The 21605-nt window shown below is 40.7% G+C and overlaps 1 protein-coding gene across 1 annotated transcript in view; it reads right to left on the bottom strand.

Annotated features, from left to right (window-relative positions):
• The window catches only part of NUDT3 (nudix hydrolase homolog 3), a 587520-nt gene extending 566681 nt beyond the window's left edge, over positions 1 to 20839 (bottom strand). The window contains exon 1 of the mRNA XM_089374741.1: positions 20417 to 20839. Coding sequence (XP_089230867.1) covers positions 20417 to 20802 — 386 coding nt within the window. The 5' untranslated portion in view covers positions 20803 to 20839. The remainder of the gene's footprint in view (positions 1 to 20416) is intronic.
• Between the last annotated feature and the right edge of the window lie 766 nt (positions 20840 to 21605).

Below are 21605 nucleotides of genomic sequence, written 5' to 3' on the forward strand. Positions count from 1 at the left end.
TGTTGTTATGACTGTGACTGGTTAGGGTATATATGACAGCCTCTAATCAGTCACCAAGACAGCCCACCTTAGTTGTTGCTTACCCTTGGAGAAGTGGTGGCTCCCTTCACTGTTGTTCTGGGCATAGACAACCCTCAATACACCTCCACGTTGCCCAGTTTTAGAGTGGCTAGGCCTATGGCCTACCACAGACCTTCGTTGCCTCCTACAGCCCTCTCTATACATCTTACGTTGCCCTCCAAACTACTCATAGGCTTGCGGCTTACCCACAGCAGCCTACATTGCCCTTCACCAAGAGTTAGGCACCCAAGAACACCTCTACGCAGCCCTGAAACAATCTGCCCTTATCTCGGCCCTCTAGGGAGTTACCTCGGCCTCCCTTACAGCAACTCGGCCCTCCAAAAGACCCATGAAACAGACCTTCCTTTGCTGCAGCTAAGACCTTCTGTTGACTGTGGTTAGGGCATCCTATAGACAGCTTAGGATCACCCTTGGGACAGCGTATAGATGAGGGCAGTCTTCCTTGATAGCGTAGAGGATTAGGGCATCCCTTCTTCACAACATGACTGCGTCTTCCTTGCTAGGGCATCATCTCTAGGGCAGCTCCCTTAGTCTCCTTTCCTCCTGTGTCTAGGGCTTCATCATCTAGATTTCTCTTGCCACTAAAACCCATAACAAGTGGAGAGAATCAAGAGTGAAGTGTGTGCAGAAATGACTATCAAGTCACCTCCTTTTATACTAAAACATTAAGCACATGTGGGGATTATTTGGTTGCTCGCCGACCTTGAGGAATTGTCCCATAACACAAATAAATTCATATCTCCATGAATACTTATCGGAATCAAATGATCTTTAGATCAATCCTACACCTCTCGGCAAGAGGGATCCAAGAAAAATACCAGTTGCCATAAATAGGATGACCCACATGGAGTTTGGCCCTAGTTGCCAATTTTAACACTCCCTCTCAACTAGGGAGAACTCCATCCGTTGATCCATCTACCAGACTGTACTATCTCTACCATCAATGCCCTGCACTGCTATGCTCTGCTGAACCATGAAGAAGAAGAATTGATAGAGAATGTCTCATACCATTCTCTACTAACCCGGAGTCAGTCCCATATGAAGAGAGTGTGTCATACCACTCTTATTGATCCCAGATCAGTTCCAAAAGAGAGTGATTTATATCACTCTTACTGATCCTAGATCAGTGAAAAAAGAGAGTGAGCTATATCACTCTTACTGACCCGAAATCAGTTCCAATTGATCCCAGATCAATGTCGGTCATCCTAGCATAGGGAGTACGGTAGATACACAATGCGTCCATTGGTACTACTATGGTCCCTAACCCCATTTCCCTACTCATTGGCCAAATGAGAGGTACTTCCCATGAGTCCCAGACTGCATGGGTAGGATGCCTCGACAGAAGAACCACTCATCCTGTCCATAAGTCACCATAGGGTATCACAGAGGAAGGTTGAACCATTCACCCTATACACAGCGCACCATTAGGGGAGCGTGAGTTGCCCTATGGTCGCTTGTTGCTCCAAGAAGTACCCTAGGCCCCCCGGAGCTCCCAGAGCTCAATGCATGCATCATACAAGACCCTCATAAGAGGGTCTCTCAACGACTCCAAGTCGTTCTCGGAAAGTCACAAATTTGACCTATCCCCGGGGCTTTGACAAAATGTTTGCGACCTGCACATCAGTCTCAATGCGATGGCGCCTTCTTGCTCATCGATGTACCATATCCAATGTTTTAAAACTCCGACTCGGTATCGACTCGGCCGGCTCAATTTTAATGACTTGGTCGTTGTAAAAAATACAATAAATATTTATTTTTTATAAAAACACATAATTTTAAAGATTTTCATTCATGTTTCCAAACACATAGCATTAGAATAGAGATAGAAGACAACATATGATCAAAGTAAGCTCATGAATATATCCATTATATCAAAATGGCACCCAGTGCACTGTCCAATACATACACGATGATGATATAGAGATCAAAACAAAAACACATAACCAAGGAGGCTATAAATGGCCTCTACAACAAAAGTCTGTGACTAGTACTACTGGCTACTGCTAGAGTTGCCAACATCATCTGGCTCAGTGTTACTTGGGAGCGGGAGCGAAAGTGGGGAGCGAGAGCGAAAACGGGAGCGGGAGCGACATTTTCAGAAGCTCCCGGTTTGGGAGCAAATCCCGGAGGAGTTCAACAACCAATGTCACTAACATCAAGGTACATAGAGGGATTGGTGCTCTTGATTAAATACGAGTTCCATACCCTAATACATGACAAAATTCAATGGAAACATTACAATCCCCCAATCCTGAAATCCTGAAAAACTGATAAGTCTGCTGGATTTTGAATGAAATCTAAAATTCTACTTTCTCCATATGAAATCCAATGAGGCCGGAACCACTCTCAAACATCCTGAGTCATTTCATGGTAATGTTAAAAATTTAAGTAAACAGATGAAAATGAAGATTAAGGAGAATGTCACTTTTACTTTAAGAAGTTAACATTACCATGAAATTTGAATAGCATATCAATACTAGGAGAGGGGAATGGACCCCAAAGACCAAAAAACCAATTAATAAAACCATTTGGAGTCCCCCCAAACTCAGAAAAAAAAAAAAAAAAAAAAAAAGTAAAAAAAAAAAAAAAAAATTGTGTTTTTGGGATTTATTGGCCGCATGAAGTGACCCAGCCGAGTTGATACGGACTCGGTCGACCGAACCAGTTCGACGGCCGAGTCGCAAATTTTTTTACCGGCTCGGACCAACTCGGCCGAGTCGGTTCCGAGCCGGCCGGCTTTTAAAACACTGACCATATCCCAGATAAAGTGGTACCTGATGTCTATATGTTGGAGCAATCATAGAATATGTGATTCCTCAATAATCAAATCCCCCTCTGGTTGACACAGAAGATCACAGTGGTATCCATCATGTGTACAAACAGCTCACTAAAGAGCTTCCACAACCAAGCAGCTTCACACAAGGTCATACTCGTAGCTATGTATTTGTTCTCAGTGGTGCTCAGACTTCCCATTGAAGTGATCTTTAGGTAGGCCATCAGAAGCTTCCGCTGCGCCATTCTGATAATATTCTCTGCTTCGACTTCACCCTTGGTGAATTTGAAGAGGGATAAGGAATCCATTGAGCCTTTTATCATTTCCCAACTGTCTTCGGTGATTGCTCTTTCACTCTTGCTTGGGCTTTGTCTTCACCTCAGCTCTGATACCATGTTAAGTTTAGGTATGTTCTACACTTAGAGCAATTTATTTCAATTTTCACAGTTAGCTCAATATCTTTTCCAAATTAGCAATCACATTAGCATAATACTAAATTGTAGATAGAACATAAACATAAATCACAGAAGACAAGCCAAGACAAGAGGACACAAGATGTGGCGCTAGCCAGGGACAAACCCCAATGTGGGGAAACCCTTGATCAATTCTTCTTATATGTTCTTCAATAGTTCAGCAGAGAGAGAGAGAGATAGTACATATACAACAGAAGTCAACACTTTGACTTATCTAAATAAGAGCATATATCATCTCTAAGAAGATGATACATGAGGTAGCTGAACTCAGTTGAAGACATGCTACTTCAACTGATTCTCCGAGGTGACTCCATCACCATGTTGCACCTATCATTGTGTTGCTCCTCATCATCATGTTGCGCCTCACTGTGCTGCACCATGCTGCACCCATCATCACTATGCTGCATCTCATCATGCTTCACTAATCATGATTGTACCCATCATTGTATTGTTGTACTATGCTGAGCTATGCTATGCATTGTTGCTCCTATGTGCACTATGTTGCACCGTACAACATGTACTCTTTGCAACTCCCATTGTTGTACCAATGATGCACCATCTACCATTGCTCCACCAAGAATCATTGTTGGACCATGTACTCGATGCACCAAGTACCATTGTGTCCCAAGTACCATTGTTGCACTATGTATTCGCTGTCATGAACCATCGTTGTACCATGTACTTGATGTCCCATGTATCCACCATGAACCATTGCAACACCATGTAGTTGTTGTCCCATGTATCCACCATGAACCATTGAAGCACCATGGTTGTTGTCCCATGTATCCACCATGAACCATTGCAGCACCATGTAGTTGTTGTCCCATATAGCCATCATGAAACATCTGATACCACCTATCCGTTGTAAGTCAACAGTTCTGAGAATGCATTTGTTGTTGTTATGACTGTGACTAGTTAGGGTATATATGACAACCTCTAATCAATCACCAAGACAGCCCTCCTTAGCTGCGGCTTACTCTTGGAGAAGTGGTGGCTCCCTTCACTGTTGTTCTGGGCATAAACAGCCCTCAATACACCTCCACGCTGCCCGGTTTTAGAGTGGCTAGGCCTACGGCCTACCACAGAGCTCCGCTACCTCCTACAGTGAATTTTGAGACGTTCATGATCTCCCTGCGTGGAGAATACAGTTTATTGTTTTTGTTGTTGCTGTTTTGACAAACAGTCTGGCGAGGCAACAGCCTCAATAAGCATATGCTACGGCATCAACAGAATGTAATTTCTCTTCACTAATAGAAATTACGACTTTTTCCAAGGGAAAAAAAAAAGACATCCATCGTAGGATTGTAATTGTAAATTGTATAGCGTATAAAGAATTGATGTAGCATGATTACAAATGAGAATGAGAGTCCTGTATATATAGCCAGGTAAGTGCCCTTTCATAAACAAGCATGTCTCTAAGACATGCCTTTTCATTATTAACTAACTAAACATTAGTTAATTTACTTATTATTTATTATTATATTTATATTATTATGATTATTATTTATTATCTATTTTTACATAATTTATGTTCATAACAAAATTATATATATATATATTGTGTTATTGTGTGATTGTGTTTTTATCATTATTTCTATTCACTGCTTATTTAGAGTAGAGAAATTATGTGTCTTGGTGAATCGAAGTTAGTTTCAGTTTTTTCATCATAGCAGTTGCAAAATTTCAAGGAAAATCTACATGGTAGCAGAGCAGAGATCAGCGTAAAGACCAACACAGATATTAGTTTGTGAAGAACGGGGATTAGTTTGTAAAAAAAGAGAGATCAATTTGTGAGGTTTTGAAGAGTAGAGCAGAACAAACTGTAGTTCCTTGAATAGCAGTATAGCATTCCTAAGACTGAGGTCAAATCACAGTCTAGAGGGAGCCTCGAATTTCTATGCATGGAAGGAGTGAATCACAATAGTGTTGGAAAATAACAGGGTGGGAGAGTTTGTCAAGAATGCCATGCCACCACCACAAAATCCCTAACAATTGGCCCAACATACTAAGAATGATACCAAGGCGAAGAGGATCATTCTAGAGCGGGTCAAAGACCATATTATTCATCATCTCTATGAGAAAAATGTTAAAATTTGGGTACCAGAGGACAAGTGGTTCCCTAAGGCTTTGATCTTTGGCCTAGGGAAAAGTGCCCAAAATTATTTTTTACTTTTCTCCTAAAGTGACTTTATAAGTGGTAAAGTCAATTTAATTTAAAAGTGACTTTAGAAGTTGTAAAGTTACATTCTAATTTAAAAGTGACTTTAGAAGTGGTAAAGTTACATTCTAATTTAAAGGTGACTTTATTAAAGTGAACGAAGAATTAGAAAGTGAAAAAGTGACTATGGAAATAAAAGGCTAAGTGGGTCTTTATTTATGTGGGTGAGTCAAAAAATAGAAAGTGAGAATTAAATGCACATTTATTCTCATCCCTAGATCTAAATGAATCTCAGCCATTAGATCTTAAGGTAACCCAAAAGGTCATTTAGAGAATAAAAGGAGAAGAGAAGAGGAAAAAATCATTAATTCTTTCATGAGCATTTGAGAGAAAGAGAAGAGAGAGCAAGGAGAAAATTTCTGAGCAGTGAGGAAGTGAATGAGAGTAGCAAGAAGACATTTCAGCGAATCTGGGCAGCAGCATTTATTGGCACACATCCCAAGGGAAAACCGTACAGCAGGAGAAAGGCACAGAAATCGAAGAAGAGGGACAGCGAGTTTTGGGCACATTTTTCGAGGCTGGTCGTACAGCATTTAATGTTGTTTTATTGCTGTAAAAAATTCTATTTTGGCTGTGTGTTGATTGGCATGATTTTCAAGGCAGAGTTCAAGCATGGAAATTGAGATAAGTTGTAATTTGTGGTTGCTGGAATTTTTACTGTGTATTTCAGTTTCTCTGTAAAAGCATTTTCAAAAATAAAGAAGAGATCTCAAACTGGTTTTCCTCAAGAGTTGTAGGGGTTTTTCCAGGGTCACATTGACCAAAAATCACTGTGTTATTTTCTGTGTGTCGCTGTCATAATTTTGTTGTGTTTTATTTCTGCAATTTCAACAATTGTAAAATCTCTAAATTTGTGTTTTCAGAAAAATATTATCATTTCCAGATTTTAGAATTTTTATCATGCTTGGATTTAAAACTAAATGCATGGAGTGATAAGGAAAACTGATAACCGGAGTGGGGGTTGAAATTTCTTCATGATATCAAAGATTGGTTGGCTGAAAAGTGCAGTTTGGAATAGCAAAGTGAAAATTACAAGAAGCTGATTTTTACAAAGAAAACAGAAACCTTTACCACAGATTTGAAAATTTCAGTTTGATAGAATAGTGAAACATGTCTTTGGGTTTGAGAGTTGAAGACAGGTTGGATGGGCAGAACAACTACAATGCATGGAAGGAGAGAATCCAGAGCATCTTTGAAGAAGCAACAATCTTGGGCATTATGGTAAATACCACACAGAACCTAGTAGCAGTACCTGCTGACCCTGTACATTTGGCAAAGTTGAACAAAAAGAATGCTAAGGCAAAAAGATTGATTCTGGAAGGAATCGAAGACCATGTCATTCCTCATGTGAGAGGAAAGACTTATGCACATGAGATGTGGACAGCGTTGACCAGTGTTTACCAGAGCTCAAATGAAAACAGAAAAATGGTCCTAAAGGAGAAACTGAAGGCCATTAAAATGGCTAAGACTGACAGTGCTATAGCATACCTCACAAAGATCACTTCAGTGAGAGATGAGTTGGCAGTCGTAGGTGAGATCATTGCACCCACTAAGTTGGTGAGAATTGCTTTGAATGGTCTTCCCAAGACTTGGGAGAATTTTGTGGATGGCATTGTTGCACGGGAAAACCTTCCCGATTGGGAGAGGTTGTGGGATGATTGCATTCAAAATGAGATAAGAAAGAACCATCTTGGGGCAGCCAAACAAGTGGAGGAGGATGACAATGTGGCATTGTTAGCAAGAGGCAAGAAGGGCAGAGCAAAGAAGCAAGCTTCCAACAATGGAGGCAAAAGCAAAGGTAAAGGCAAGCAGCAGAACAAGGAGAAGGACTATTCCAAAGTCAAATGTTGGAATTGTCAAAAGTTGGGGCACTATGTTGTTGTGTGTCCGGAGAAGAAAAACAAGAAAGGGAAAGACAAACCCATGGCAGCTTCTGCAGAGATAGAGAGCTTCTCAGAGAGATTTGATCAGGAGTTTGGGTTCATAGCTTCTGAGGCCACTAGTGCAAGATCACCTACCATACAAGTTCAGAGGGAATGTGCCTTTCCCGCTACTAGCAGAGCATCTTCTAGCATTTGGTATGTTGACAGTGGCGCTTCCCGCCACATGACAGGAGTCAGAGAGTACTTCTCAAAGCTTTCAAAGGGTGACACTGATATGGAGGTAGTACTTGGTGATGACAGCATTATTAAAGCAGTCGATGTGGGGACATTGACATTTGATAGGGGACCCAAACCTCCCTTGAAAGTGTCAGATGTTTTATATGTGCCTGGAATGAAGAAGAACCTAATATCCGTCTCAACGCTTGAGGATAGAGGGTATGATGTGTTGTTCAAGAGAGGGCAGGTGCTTATATATCCTAGGGGAACTCCAGCTTCTTCAGCTAGAGAGATTGGTGTGCGCCATGCCAAGGTGTACAAGTTCTCATTCCAGCCCCTGATGGCATTGAGTAGCAGCACCCGGGACAGGACCGACAGCAGATCTAGCAGTTCAGAGTTGTGTGAGATTTGGCACCGCAGGATGGGGCACATGTATCATGGGGCCTTGAGTACATTGCGGGAGATCACCACTGGTGTGCCAGATTTCAGTTCTGATCACCTTGATGTATGTAGAGGATGTGCTATGGGGAAGTTTGCCAGATCCCCTTTTCCCAGCAGTGACAGCAGAGCGACCGGGATCCTTGACTTGATTCATACCGATGTGAGTGGTCGGATGTCTCATGTATCCTTGAGTGGCTATGAGTACTATGTTTTATTCATTGATGACCACTCCAGGAAGACCTGGATTTATTTCTTGAAGACCAAGAGTGAGGTCTTCAAGCAGTTTCAAGAGTTCAAAGCTCTTGTGGAGACCCAGACAGGTAGGAAAATCAAGGTCCTCAGGTCGAACAATGGAGGGGAGTATACCCTTGGTGAGTTTGTTGATTTTTGTGCTGAGGCAGGCATTAGGAGGGAGTTCACAGTTCCTTGCTACCCCTAGCAGAATGGGGTTGCAGAGAGGAAGAACAAATCCATTGCAGGGGCTGCCAAAGCCATGCTTCATGATCAGGGGTTACCTTTATTTTTGTGGGCAGAGGCCTACAACACTGCTGTGTACTTGCAGAACAAGAGTCCACATCGTGCCTTGGGGAATGTGACTCCAGAGAAGGTTTTTTCTAGGAAGAAGCCTGATGTTGGGCACTTTCATATCTTTGGGTGCCTTACATATTCCTATGTCCCCAAGGAGAACAGGACCAAGCTAGAGCCCACTGCAGACAAGGGCATCTTTGTGGGTTATAGCGAGACCTCGAAAGCTTATCGGATTTATATTCCTGCGCAGAGGAAAGTGGTTGTCAGGCGGGATGTGAAGTTCGAGGAGGAGAGAGCTTTCTAGAGGTCATGGGAGTTAGAGTATCCAGAGTCACCAGACCCTCAAGAGCAGCTGAACCAGTCACAGGGATCCAGTGATCAGGGATCAGGAGGTACGTCGATTACAGTGTCAGGGCCATCAGTGAGCACTGGCTCTCAGAGTCAGGTGGGTGGTTCTTCGGGCGGCATGCAGGGCAGTCTGCAGAGCAGTTCACAGGGTAGTCCACTAATGGACAGTTCGCACGATACTTACAACATCTACAGGCACAGGTTCATGCATGAGGTCAGTTGACAAGCCTTAAGGAGTTCAAGCTTCTGATGATGATGAGGATTCTTTCACTCCAGTGGGAGAAGTATGCTCAAGGAAGAGGAAGCCCAAGTGGCTTCAAGATACCTTACGCGAGGCCACATCAGTTGCCAAGCCAAAGAGACAGGTTAGAGAGAGTAAACCACCTGAGCGGTTTTGTAGTTACATGGCATTGGTAACAAGCATTGTTGACTCTGAGCCTTCTAGTTATGAGGCAGCGAGCCAGCAGGTCTGGAGAGAGGCCATGATGGAGGAGTATTCTTCTATTATGAAGAACGATGTTTGGGAGGTAGTGCCGAGCACTGAAGGTAAATCAGTTGTTACTTCCAGATGGCTCTACAAGATAAAGCATGTTGCAGATGGCAGCATCGAGAAGTTCAAGGCTCGATTTGTGGCGAGAGGGTTCTCACAGGCAGAGGGAGTTGACTATGAGGAGACCTCCACTCCCATAGCTCAGTATACATCTATTCGCTCCATTATATCGATTGCAACAGAGATGGGTTGGAAGATCCACCAGATGGATGTGAAGACTGCATTTCTCAATGGCTTCATTCAGGAGGAGGTTTATATTGAGCAGCCGCAGGGCTTTGAGGTGCATGGGAAGAAGTCCCATGTATGCAGATTGAAAAAGGCACTCTATGGCCTGAAGCAAGCTCCTAAAGCTTGGTACTCGAGGATTGATACATACTTGCAGCAGTTGGGTTTCACAAAAAGTGAGGCTGATCTGAATCTATACTTCATTGTGGTGGGTGAGGAGCCTCTCATTCTGGTGTTGTATGTTGATGACTTGATCATCACTGGTGCAGAGACTCATTGAGGGCTGCAAGAGAGATCTTGCTTTAGAGTTTGAGATGAAGGATATCGACTTGATGCATTATTTTCTGGGATTGGAGGTGTGGCAAGAGGAGGGGCATTTCTTCCTGGGACAAGGGAAGTACATTGTGGATATTCTTAGCAGATTTCACATGGAGGACTGCAAACCCATGTCTACACCTATGATCACCAACTGGAAGAAGCTTCACACTTCTGATTCCGAGTTGGTGGATCCTACTCTATACAGACAGTTGATTGGTTGTTTGATGTATTTGGTCAACACTCGACCAGATATATGTTTTGCAATTAACACCATGAGTCAGTTCATGTGTGAGCCCAAGAGAGTGCAGTGGGTAGCTGCAAAACACATTCTTTGTTACTTGCAGGGGGCAGTGGATTTTGGTCTGGATTATAGACAGGGTGATGGAGTGAAACTGGTAGGGTACACGGATTCAGATTGGGCAGGTTGTGCTTCAGATAGGAAGAGTACTTCCAGGTGTTGTTTTGGGTTGGGTTCGGCAGTTGTGTCGTGGATCAACCGGAAACAACAGTCAGTTGCATTGAGTTTAGCTGAGGCAAAGTATATGGCTGCTAGTTTGGCTAGTTGTGAGGCCATATGGCTTCGCAAGATGTTGTTTGGTCTATTTGGTCAGGCATTGAGACCTTTAGTAATTTACTGTGATAATCAGAGTTGCATAAAATTCACGGAGAATCCAGTTTTTCATGACAGGTCAAAGCATATTGAGATCAAGTATCACTTCATTAGAGACTATGTCCAAAAGGGAGCTGTCAAGCTTGAGTACATTTCCACAAATGATCAGGTAGCGGACATTTTCACCAAAGCTTTACCACACGGCAAGCATGAATACTTCAGAGACAAGATGGGAGTGGTGAAGAACACTTTCCTCGGTAAGAGGGAGTATTAAAATTTGGGTACCAGAGGACAAGTGGTTCCCTAAGGCTTTGATCTTTGGCCTAGGGAAAAGTGTCCAAATTTATTTTTTACTTTTCTCCTAAAGTGACTTTATAAGTGGTAAAGTCAATTTAATTTAAAAGTGACTTTATAAGTGGTAAAGTTACATTCTAATTTAAAGGTGACTTTATTAAAGTGAATGAAGAATTAGAAAGTGAAAAAGTGACTATGGAAATAAAAGGCTAAGTGGGTCTTTATTTAAGTGGGTGAGTTAAAAAATAGAAAGTAAGAATTAAATGCACATTTATTTTCATCCCTAGATCTAAATGAATCTCAGCCATTAGATCTTAGGGTAACCCAAAAGATCATTTAATGAATATAAGGAGAAGAGAAGAGGAAAAGATCATTCATTCTTTCATGAGCATTTGTGAGAAAGAGAAGAGAGAGCAAGGAGAAAATTTATGAGCAGTAAGGAAGTGAAGGAGAGCAGCAAGAAGACATTTCAGTGAATCTGGGCAGTAGCATTTATTGGCACGCATCCCAAGGAAAAATCGTACAGTAAGAGAAAGGCACAAAAATCGAGAAAGAGGGACAGCAAGTCCTAGGCACATTTTTCGAGGCCGACCGTACAACATTTAATGTTGTTTTATTGCTGTAAAAATTTCTGTTTTGGCTGTTTGTTGATTGGCACAATTTTCGAGGCAGAGTTCAAGCACGGAAATCGAGATAAGTTGTAATCTGTGATTGCTGGAATTTTTACTGTGTATTTCAGTTTCTTTATAAAAGCATTTTCAGAAATAAATAAGAGCTCTCAAACTGGTTTTCCCCAAGAGTTGTAGGGGGTTTTTCCAGGGTCACATTGACCAAAAATCACTGTGTTATTTTCTCTGTATGGCTGTCATAATTTTATTGTGTTTTATTTCTGCAATTTCAGCAGTTGTAAAATCTCTAAATTTGTGTTTTCAGAAAAATATTATCACTTCCAGATTTTAGAATTTTTATCATGCTTGGATTTAAAACTAGATGCATGGAGTGATAAGGAAAACTAATAACCGGAGTGGGGGTTGAAATTTCTTCAAAGAAGACAACATATGAGATGTTAAAAGCCATCTTGGATCTGTTTCAAGCTACGTGATGTCAGAAAGCTTGCTCTCAAAGAGAAGCTAAGAAGTATCTGGATGAGCAAAGATGAGCCCATCATCACATATCTTTCAAAGTTCACTCAGGTTTGAGATGAGCTAGGTGGTGTGGGTGTGACTGTACCAAAGAGTGACCTGGTGAGTTTTGCATTACTAGGACTTCATAAGTCTTGGTATAGCTTCCAAGATGCAGTAAGTGGCAGAGAAAAATTTCCAGGTTGAAAAGGTTATGGACTGACTACATTCATGAAAAAATCCGGAGAGGGCTGAGAGATGCTAGATCAACTCCGACATAGAATGAGGAGAACTTTGCCCTGGAAGGCAAAGGTCGCAAGGCCAAGGGCAAGAAGGGCCAAGGAGAGGTCAAATCCAGTCAGAAGGGCAAGAAGAAGGATCTGAGCAAGATCAAGTGCTTCCATTGTCATGTGTTCGGACACTATGCCACTAAGTGTCTTAATCAGAAGGAGTTCAGTAAGGGTCATTTTGCTGCATCACCAAAGGTAGATGCGTTTTCTGCCCAGTTTGAGAAAGATTTCTCGTTGACAACTTACATGGCAAGCTCAGCATACAGCAGCGTATGGTATATTGATTCGGGAGCATTCTTCCACATGACTGGGAAAAAGAAGATTTTTAGCCACCTAAAGGATAAGGACATGCAGTTTCAGATTGACTTAGGAGATGATGTCATGTATACAGCTAAAGGAGCTGGTACTATCAGTTTTCAGAGGGAGTCAAGTAATCCTCTTCATCCCGGAGATGTCCTCTATGTTCCAGGCCTAAAGAAGAACCTTGTTTCAGTAGTCACCCTTGAGGACAAGGGTTATGATGTCATCTTCAGTAGAGGTAAGGCTTACCTCTAGCACTTAGCTTCTGGATATAAGAAGCAAATATGTGTCTAGGTGAAGAATCTTTACAAGTTTCAGGTAGAGACAGGCACAATCTTGAGCAGCAAAGCAAGAAGTTTTTAGAATAAAGAAGTCATGGTTGAGCAAGAGAGGGATAGAGCTCTCAAGATGGAGCCTCAGCAAGTATCTTAGTTTGAGTCTCAACTAGTTGGCAGTTGGGCCGACCAGTAGGATGATGAGGACCATAGCCTAGGGCAAGTGGAGCCAACCACTCAGTCAGTGAATCCCAGTATAAGAGAGTTCGAGCCCACTTGGAGGGAGATTTGTTTAAGGGAGATCAAGAGAGAATTAAATCTTCTAGTATTACCTTCAGCCACAGGAGGCAACCAAAGAGGTGCACAGGATACATGGCACTTATGACTTAAGTGATAAACTCACAGAGCATGGTTGGAAAGAACATGTCTTCAAATCAGATTCCGCAGAAGAAAGTAGAGAAGTCTTCTAGTTCAGAGGGAGCAGCGGCAACAACGAAGAATGTGGTAGTATTGGAGAGATTCAGGTGGATGAGATTCTTCTAGAAGCACCTTCCTCGCTAAGAGAGAGTGTTGAAAATGGTAGCGAAGAAGGTCTTTTGGAATTGTGCCTTAGTCAAGTAAGACCACAAGGTGTCTTCCTTTTCTCAAGTACAAGTTCATGAATGATCTGGATCTCTTCAGCTACCGGAATTAACCAAGATCTTTTACTTCTGTGATGTTAGCAAAATTGCATATGAAAGAGTATGAAAAGCCACATGTACATACTTTAAAGAAGATGAAACATAATGACAACCATCAAATCAAAGAACACACACACATTGATAACGGAGTTCACCCAATGTGGGTTACGTCTTCGGGTCCGGTGTCAAAAGTGGGGAGGCTGCTTCATTAAATGTTGCAAGATGATGATGAGTACATGGTACATTCTTTGTCATTACAAGGATAAACTCTGAAGAGTCCTATCCTCAAGGAACCCCTACTGTAAAAAAACTGAATTTACTTCACCTACTTGATTTTAATATTCATTGATCAAGTTATTCTCTGAATATTGAAGCAAATTACTTCTGCAGCTTACACTACTTTAAATTTGATTACATGAAACAAAAAACTGAGCAGAGAACAAGATACATAGGACACAGTTATTTTTGGACAAAATAGTCCCCAGAAAAACCCAATGCGGGAAAACCGCACAAAATCCTTGTCATCGAAGTCCATTTCCTAGGCCGCACACTGTTAGGATGACAATTGGTCATAAGCATTACAAGGTATCTCTATCCTCGGATCTTCGTTTGTCATGGTTATGGGTCATCCACAAACCCACACTTCATCGAAGTCCATTTGCTAGGCCGCACACTGTCAGTATCACAATTGGTCACAAGCATTATAGGGTATCCCTATCCTCAGATTTTTGTTCATCATGGTTATGGGTTAACCACATAAAACCCTTCTCTTCAGTGGCTCTTCATATTCAACAAAGGCTTCGCATGAGAGAAATTCACGCAATGGGGACCACTGCTTCTTAAGAAGGGAGGAATGATCTGAATACAAAATGGCATCAACCCATGGTATTCATCCACCCATGTTATTCATCCACCCATGGAATTTACCCATGGTATTGTAAGTGGCATCCACCCATGGTATTGTAAGTGACATCCGCGCATGGTATTCATTCACCCATGGTATTTGCCCGTGGTATTGAGACATCCACCCATGGAATTGACCCGTGGTATTGTGACATCCACCCATAGTATTCATTCACCCATGGAATTGACCCGTGGTATTCTAACTGAAAAAGACTATAAGTAACAAGTCACATTTTGTAAAAGGACAGATTGTCCACCACAATGTAGTCCTTACAATTATTATCTGTTTTAATAAAAAGTTTCTTTGTGGTTTTGTTTATTGGGCATTCTCCTCTTTTTCTTCTCGCAATTTCAATTTTTTAGATCTTGGGCGCCTCCCCGCCCAAGATCCATTTCAATTTTTATTAGTCCTTAATAATCTTTATACTTCAATCATGAAAAACTTCAACCATTCATTCCATCAATAGAGCAATATAGAGATCGTAGTAAACAATAAACAATAGACAGGAAACACCAAGAATTAGGCTCACAGCAGGGAAAAACTCACAAGGGGCAAACCCAACCAAATTCTTTCCTTATGAGAGAGAGATTTTTTTTCATCAATAATACATCAAAGAATATTCCAACAAGATTCAAATCTGACCTCAATATTGTTTTAGTCAAAACCAGTAAACTAAGAGAGAGAAAAGTCAACGTTGTTCAAAAACTATAGTCTACATAGAGAGGCCAAATTGTGGCCCTGAGGTCGTTGAACAGAGGGCCAAATTTGTAAAGACCAAACACAATTTAAATCACTAATTCCTATAGAATTTACCAATTATAATCTAGGAATAATTTATCAATTTAATTCACATATACATACTTGGTTTCCGAGTTTGACGTCGATTTCGTGCTAATGTAGCCCCAATTGCTCCTGATACCAAATGACCAAATCCTCCTAGCCAAGCTGAGCACAGCCTTGGTACCCAGCTCCAAAATACTTCCCAATTGGAGTATTTTGGCCCTCATGCCCAAAAGCTTCAAGAATAATTGCTCAAATCTCAAGTTTTGATTCGAATATCCAGCTCTGAATCGAATCTCCAGCTCTAATTCAGATCTCCCATTCTCCTTCCAGTCTTTCTTAACATTTTTAAACTTAATAATTTTAACTTTTATAAAGTTTAATTATAATAAAAAAATCAATAGTTATACATATATATCAAATGTTTGTTATATTAATTTAGGAACTTTAACTTATAAATATATATTTATATACATATATATATTAACAATAGTTAACTTATAACTTTAACTCTATAGTGATCAATATTTACATTAAGAGGATTGGAATTGTAAATTTTATTTAACAACCTCTTGAATGGGCCTAATGGTTAAGAGCATGTGTTTCCTCCTCAAAGGTCACAGGTTCAAAACCAAAGGGGGTAGAGTATGTATGTCTTCGTAGACTTAGCAATCAAATCACTGTGTGGAGGTGGGTCCCTTGTCCCACAAACAAGGGAGTCTCAAACACCAATGTGGTGTTTGGCTTGGCCATGACCTTAAAATTGGATAATAATAATTTAATATGTATATTTTGAGTGTTGGATTTTAGGTAATATCCAATGTGGTGTCTGGCTTGGCCATGACCTTAAAATTGGATAACAATAATTTAATATGTATATTTTTGAGTGTTGGATTTTAGGTAACCTAAAATCCAACGTGGTGTCTGGCTTGGCCATGACCTTAAAATTGGATAATAATAATTTAATATGTATATTTTTGAGTGTTGGATTTTAGGTAGTATCTCTCTTCTCAATAATTTAGGTATTTAGCCCATTTTCTGTGAAAATTTATGAATCTAACACATCAAAAACCCCTACTGCAATGTCTGGTTTACTATCTCCTATTTGTTTTTTATATTAACAAGTTATTTAATAACATAAACATCGAAGTAAGCACAATTGCATCCTTCACAAATATACAGATCAACAACTGAAATAAATTGAGACAACACAAGCGACACCATTATTTTTGGACAATCGCCCCCGGAAAAACCCAATTCGGGAAAACCAGTGCAACATATATGAGGGTTTTATTATTTAGCAGATTTCTGAATACAACTAGGGTGCCAGAAATGGCTCACCCTTTAGAGAATATCCTCCGCGGCAGTACCTCTATCCGGAGACAAATATTCCGACAAATCAACAACCGGATGAACAATCCCACAATGACTCTGGTTGTTCCTTATGCTGGACAGCGAAAGTTGCTCCACACACTCCTCTGGAACTGCGTCACCCTCTCTCGGCTCTGCGTCAACTGATCAGCTCTCAATCTTCCCCACAGACTCTCCCAGCGCTGCCTCTGAAACCCTCTTCGACTTCTGCGTCAGCCTCTATGGCTCGTTGCATCCTCTGTGCTGGCCTCCTTAGCCTCTGTGTCAGCGCTCCTAAGCTCTGCGCTGCCTCTCGGATATGTATTCTTCAACCTTTGATCGAAATCCCTCGCTGAACTGCCCCTCGCTGCAACTAATCACTCCCTCGATTTCCTCAGCAAACCTCACCCCAGAAAATTGAATTCTTGATCTCTCTTGTTGTATCTCCAACTGACCCTCAAGCCTCCTCTTATACTTTTCTTGTTGATGAATCAACGGCCAAGATTAAGTCCCTAATCAACAGCTAAGATTAGAACTGGCTTGATCCTCGTCTCTTAGAACTTTCTCACCCATATTATATTTTAATTTTCCTAAGTTTAGATTTAGGAACTCATTAAAAATATTAATTATTTTAATATCTCTTCATCCGGGTGGAATTTCTCCAAACAATTTCTGGGTTTTGAAGATCTCATGTGCCTTAGCCTCTCCACCAAATTTCATGGCTAGAGCACATCCGATGCTACCCAAAATCAACATTTCCATTCATTTAAACATTTTTCCTCATTATTTAATAAGTATACTAGTGCAAGGCATGTGATGTATGGATATATAGCTATCATATGCATACATCATATGCATGCTAATGCTCTTTTGATTATAGATCAAAATGGGTCATTACAAAAACTTGGTCCTGAAGTAGCCTCAAAAAAGAGTCAACAAACCAGTCAAAGTCTTCGGTCAAACCTCCAGTCAATGCATGCTGTCAACACTAGTCAACGAGCCAAAACAAGGATGAAATATCAATCTAACGAAGTAGTATTTCTGAAGTCTTCGGCCCTCCAACACAGTCAAAACCTCAGACAAATAGATGCCTAATTGCCCAAGTCAAAGAAAGTCAAAGCAGCTCCAAAGACAAATAGTCAATGCAGATCAGAAATGCTTCCTCTCTCCTTCACAAGTGTGGAGTCTCTCTGAAATTGCAGATCAAATGATTGTGTGTGATAACGCTCCAAATGAATCCCAACGATACCCTATTTATATGTGTGTAAGGGCTAATTAGCACATGTGGGGCCGACTTGAAGAACATGAGGCCAACTTGGTCAAACTTCAATTTTGAATTTTCTCCTTTCTTTGCCAATGAAAAATACCGACCGCAGCTACTCAAATTTTCAACACAACTGTAGTTCCAAATTTGTAATTGTCTAATTATATCATGGATCGAATTGTTAATAGGAGGACGAAGGCACGGAATTCAACAATTGTTTTGTGTTAAAGGTTGTGAAACAAGACAATAGCTCACGAGTTTGTGAGAGGATGCACCAGTTTGTGTGTGAGAGAGATTCTTGTTGTGGATGCGTACTTTGGAGGAGCCAATACACAGAGCATAGAGAGAATTCCTTGCTGCCAGATTGCACTAGGTGTTAGGGGCTGCACCCTAAAGTATAGGAGGCCCTTAGCGCTAGAGAATAGGAGGCTGTGTGCAGAGAATTCAGGCCAGCCAAAGAAGGCCTGTGCATAGAGAATTCAGGCCAGCCAAAGGAGGCCTGTGTGCAGTGAATTCGGGCCAGCAGTGCAGACCTGTGCACAAGGAAAGTGGGCCAGGCAGGTTGCTAGCAAGGAGGAGCTGGGTCAAGGTTGTTACAGGGTGTTTCAAGCTATTGTAAGCAGTGAGAACAGTGAGTTTTCTAGTGAAACAAATTGCCTTGTAAAGAGATCTAATTGCTCTAACTCTATCAATAAAATCTACAGCAAGTAGAGGGTTTTCCCAGTTGGGTTACATAGAAAAAAAAATATAGTGTTATTGTGTGACTGTGTTTTACTTTTTATCACTGTTTCTATTATGCTGCTTATTTAGAGTAGAGAAATTCTGTATCTTGGTGAATCGAAGTTAGTTTCAGTTTGTTCATCATAGCAGTTGCAGAATTTCAATGAAAATCTACAAAGCACGGGTCCTCTTGAAAAAGAGGAGACCTGAACCAAGTTCTGTAAAAATGGCTAGACTCAACCAAAAATTGAGATGGAGCCCTTGCTCTTTAGGTAATCTGGTTGATATGGCTGGCCAGAAATAACAATCCATCAAAGGTCCTTTTGAGGCTCAAAGTTAGTGGGATTATACGATCCACAGTGCCCAAATTTAAGCTCTCAAAGGTTCTCTCTCCCCCCATCAGAGATCTGTCCAGAATCCAGATCTCAAGGATACTTTGACTGAGCCTCCTGGGACAATGCGGGAAATAATGAAGCAGGAGGATGGCTTATTCTTCAAAACAATCAAAAAATATCCTTTAAAGAAGGTCTCAGAAGGGGATCAAATAACAGGGCAGAGCTCTTGGCAGCCAGCACTCTCTTATATTGTTCTGGAGAGAGGGGCCATGGAATTGGATGTTTTGTGAGATTGCAAATCATCATTGAATGTCTCCAGGACACTCTGAGCACAAGCAGCACTCTTCATCAGGTGAGCATGAGGAATACAAAGGACAAGATCACAAGACTCGGCAACATTTCCTTCACACGTATTTTCAGGGAATTGAGCATGCAGGCCAACAATTTGGCAAAGGATGAGATCCAACTGGAACCAGGCAACTTGCACATTGGGATCTCCTCTGGAGAGATTAAAACCATAACCAAAAAACCATCTTTAGATCAGAATTCTCAGATTCTGTTTTAACTTTTGATAAATAAAATATCATAGAAGATCATAGAATATCTCCGATTTTCTTCTGATACACTCTGCAAACTGGTATGTAGTATCCTCAGAAAATGGCAGTATGCCCAACTTTTGTTGTCACTTGTTGGACATTAAATAGAATTAAATTATCTTATATTATCAAAGGGCTTTCGGCCAGTACAAATGTACTTATTTTCACATACTGAAAGGAGCCCACATTTTTCCATAAAAAGCTGCAAAGGCAACCAGCAAAATTGATAGAAATTTCAGTGTTGGTGCAAAGCAGACCAAAATGAATGAAACAAGTCTCAGGTGACTAGTTCTCTAGTGATGATAATGGCTGTTACAGGGTACACCATACATCAGGTTCCAGTCTAGGGGAGGTTCAACCCGCGTTGTGGCCAGGTGCAAGTCCTGAGCGACGTTGATGGAACCCAAAAAAAAATCCCTGACATTGCATCTTATTAGATCACCCTTAGTGAGCCACTAAGTCTGCGGATGCAGACTGTTGGTAATGATAAAAGGATAAAACTTTTCAATCGGCATACAAAATATAGGGATCAAATATACACTTGGAAATGGCTAATGAACCAGAAACCTCCGGGACTCGGACCAATCAACAAATCAGTTTTTTTTTTTTTGTCTGAATAAAAGCAATGCCCTGACGGGCTGTCGATGACGGCCTTCAGAACAGCTGTGTAAACAAAATATACAAATCGAGGGCGGCATCGCAGAATAATTATATACCGATTCAGATAATATAATGGTGGACCGTTTTCTCATTTTCGCTGATGAGTTTATGTTTAATAACTGGGCTTTTTGTGCGTTTGGGTTTTTATTTTATTTTGATAGAAATGAATAGCGAAATATGTACCTCGGCTTGGAGATGCCTGTATGCTGACCAGTATTGGTGAGCACGTCCAGAAATTCCTCGACAGGAGCTTCGGCCATGGTTACAACCTTCCTGCGACGAGTAGAAATTGAAATCCAGCCAACTTTAGTGGAAGCAGTGGCTCGATGGATGTCAACGTCACCGACAGTATCAATATAAATCGTAAGAACGCATTCACGAATCAAACGCAAAGAATCTGAGCCATCAGAATACACCGGCCGTGGAAAAAATAAATTGTAAGAACGTATTCCCAAATTAAACGCATCTGAATGAATGCTGGGAATGGAAGGAAAAAAACACAATTTATATATTGTCCATATATACAGTGAAGCATCTATATTCTCCCAACCGTGTTGTTCTAAGCCCATCAAAATACAAATTAATTGGGTGCTCCAATTTCCGGATATGATATACAGGCTAGTAGCAATCTCTTTTTCCCCAGCTTAGTGGAGCTTGCATGGGGTGCGGTTTTTGTGCATGTCCTGAGATAGCTTAAGTCCAGATCTATAATTTATTGAAAAAGTATATATCACTTTGGTATTTTATGAGCGATTTTTATTAGAAGCTGTGATTAAAGCTTGGGATACAGGGTTAGGATATTAATTTGTAACTTCACTTATATTTTTATTTAAATGATTAAGGAAATGTAGACATTGTTATGAAGTTAATTTATTTTGGTTTTGGGATGAGTTGAAATATTTGTTTAGATTTTGTTTAATGATTAAAAAAAAAATTAGTTTAAAGGGTTATAAATGGATTATATGAATGAATGAGTGATATTTTAATGTCTACGAGATTAAAAATAGTCTATGAGACTATCAGCTTTTTTGTTTTTCGTCTTTTACAATTCAATCTTTTTCTTACTCAAATTAATGATGAGCGGACTTAATTTTCTAATAATCCTCTCACTGAAAAGACAATGCAGCATTGATGCTAACATATTGCCACAATTGTCTCTGATGTTTCAGAAGCATCACATTCTAAAATGAAATGTTTTTCCGATTCCACTGCCTCATAAGTGCAAAAAGTATACACTTGTTCTTCCCAAGCTTCTTTAGGTCTTTTCCACCATTCCATTTCACACCGAATTTGATACGAATTAGTTCTTGATTGAATAATAAGAATCTTTGCTCTCCACGGAATGTTAGCTCCAATGTACTCTTTTTGTTGA

The sequence above is a fragment of the Pinus tabuliformis genome, chromosome 8 (assembly GCF_031772625.1).
Source record: "Pinus tabuliformis cultivar Carrire ecotype Pingquan chromosome 8, CPIR1, whole genome shotgun sequence".
Lineage (NCBI taxonomy): Eukaryota > Viridiplantae > Streptophyta > Pinopsida > Pinales > Pinaceae > Pinus > Pinus tabuliformis.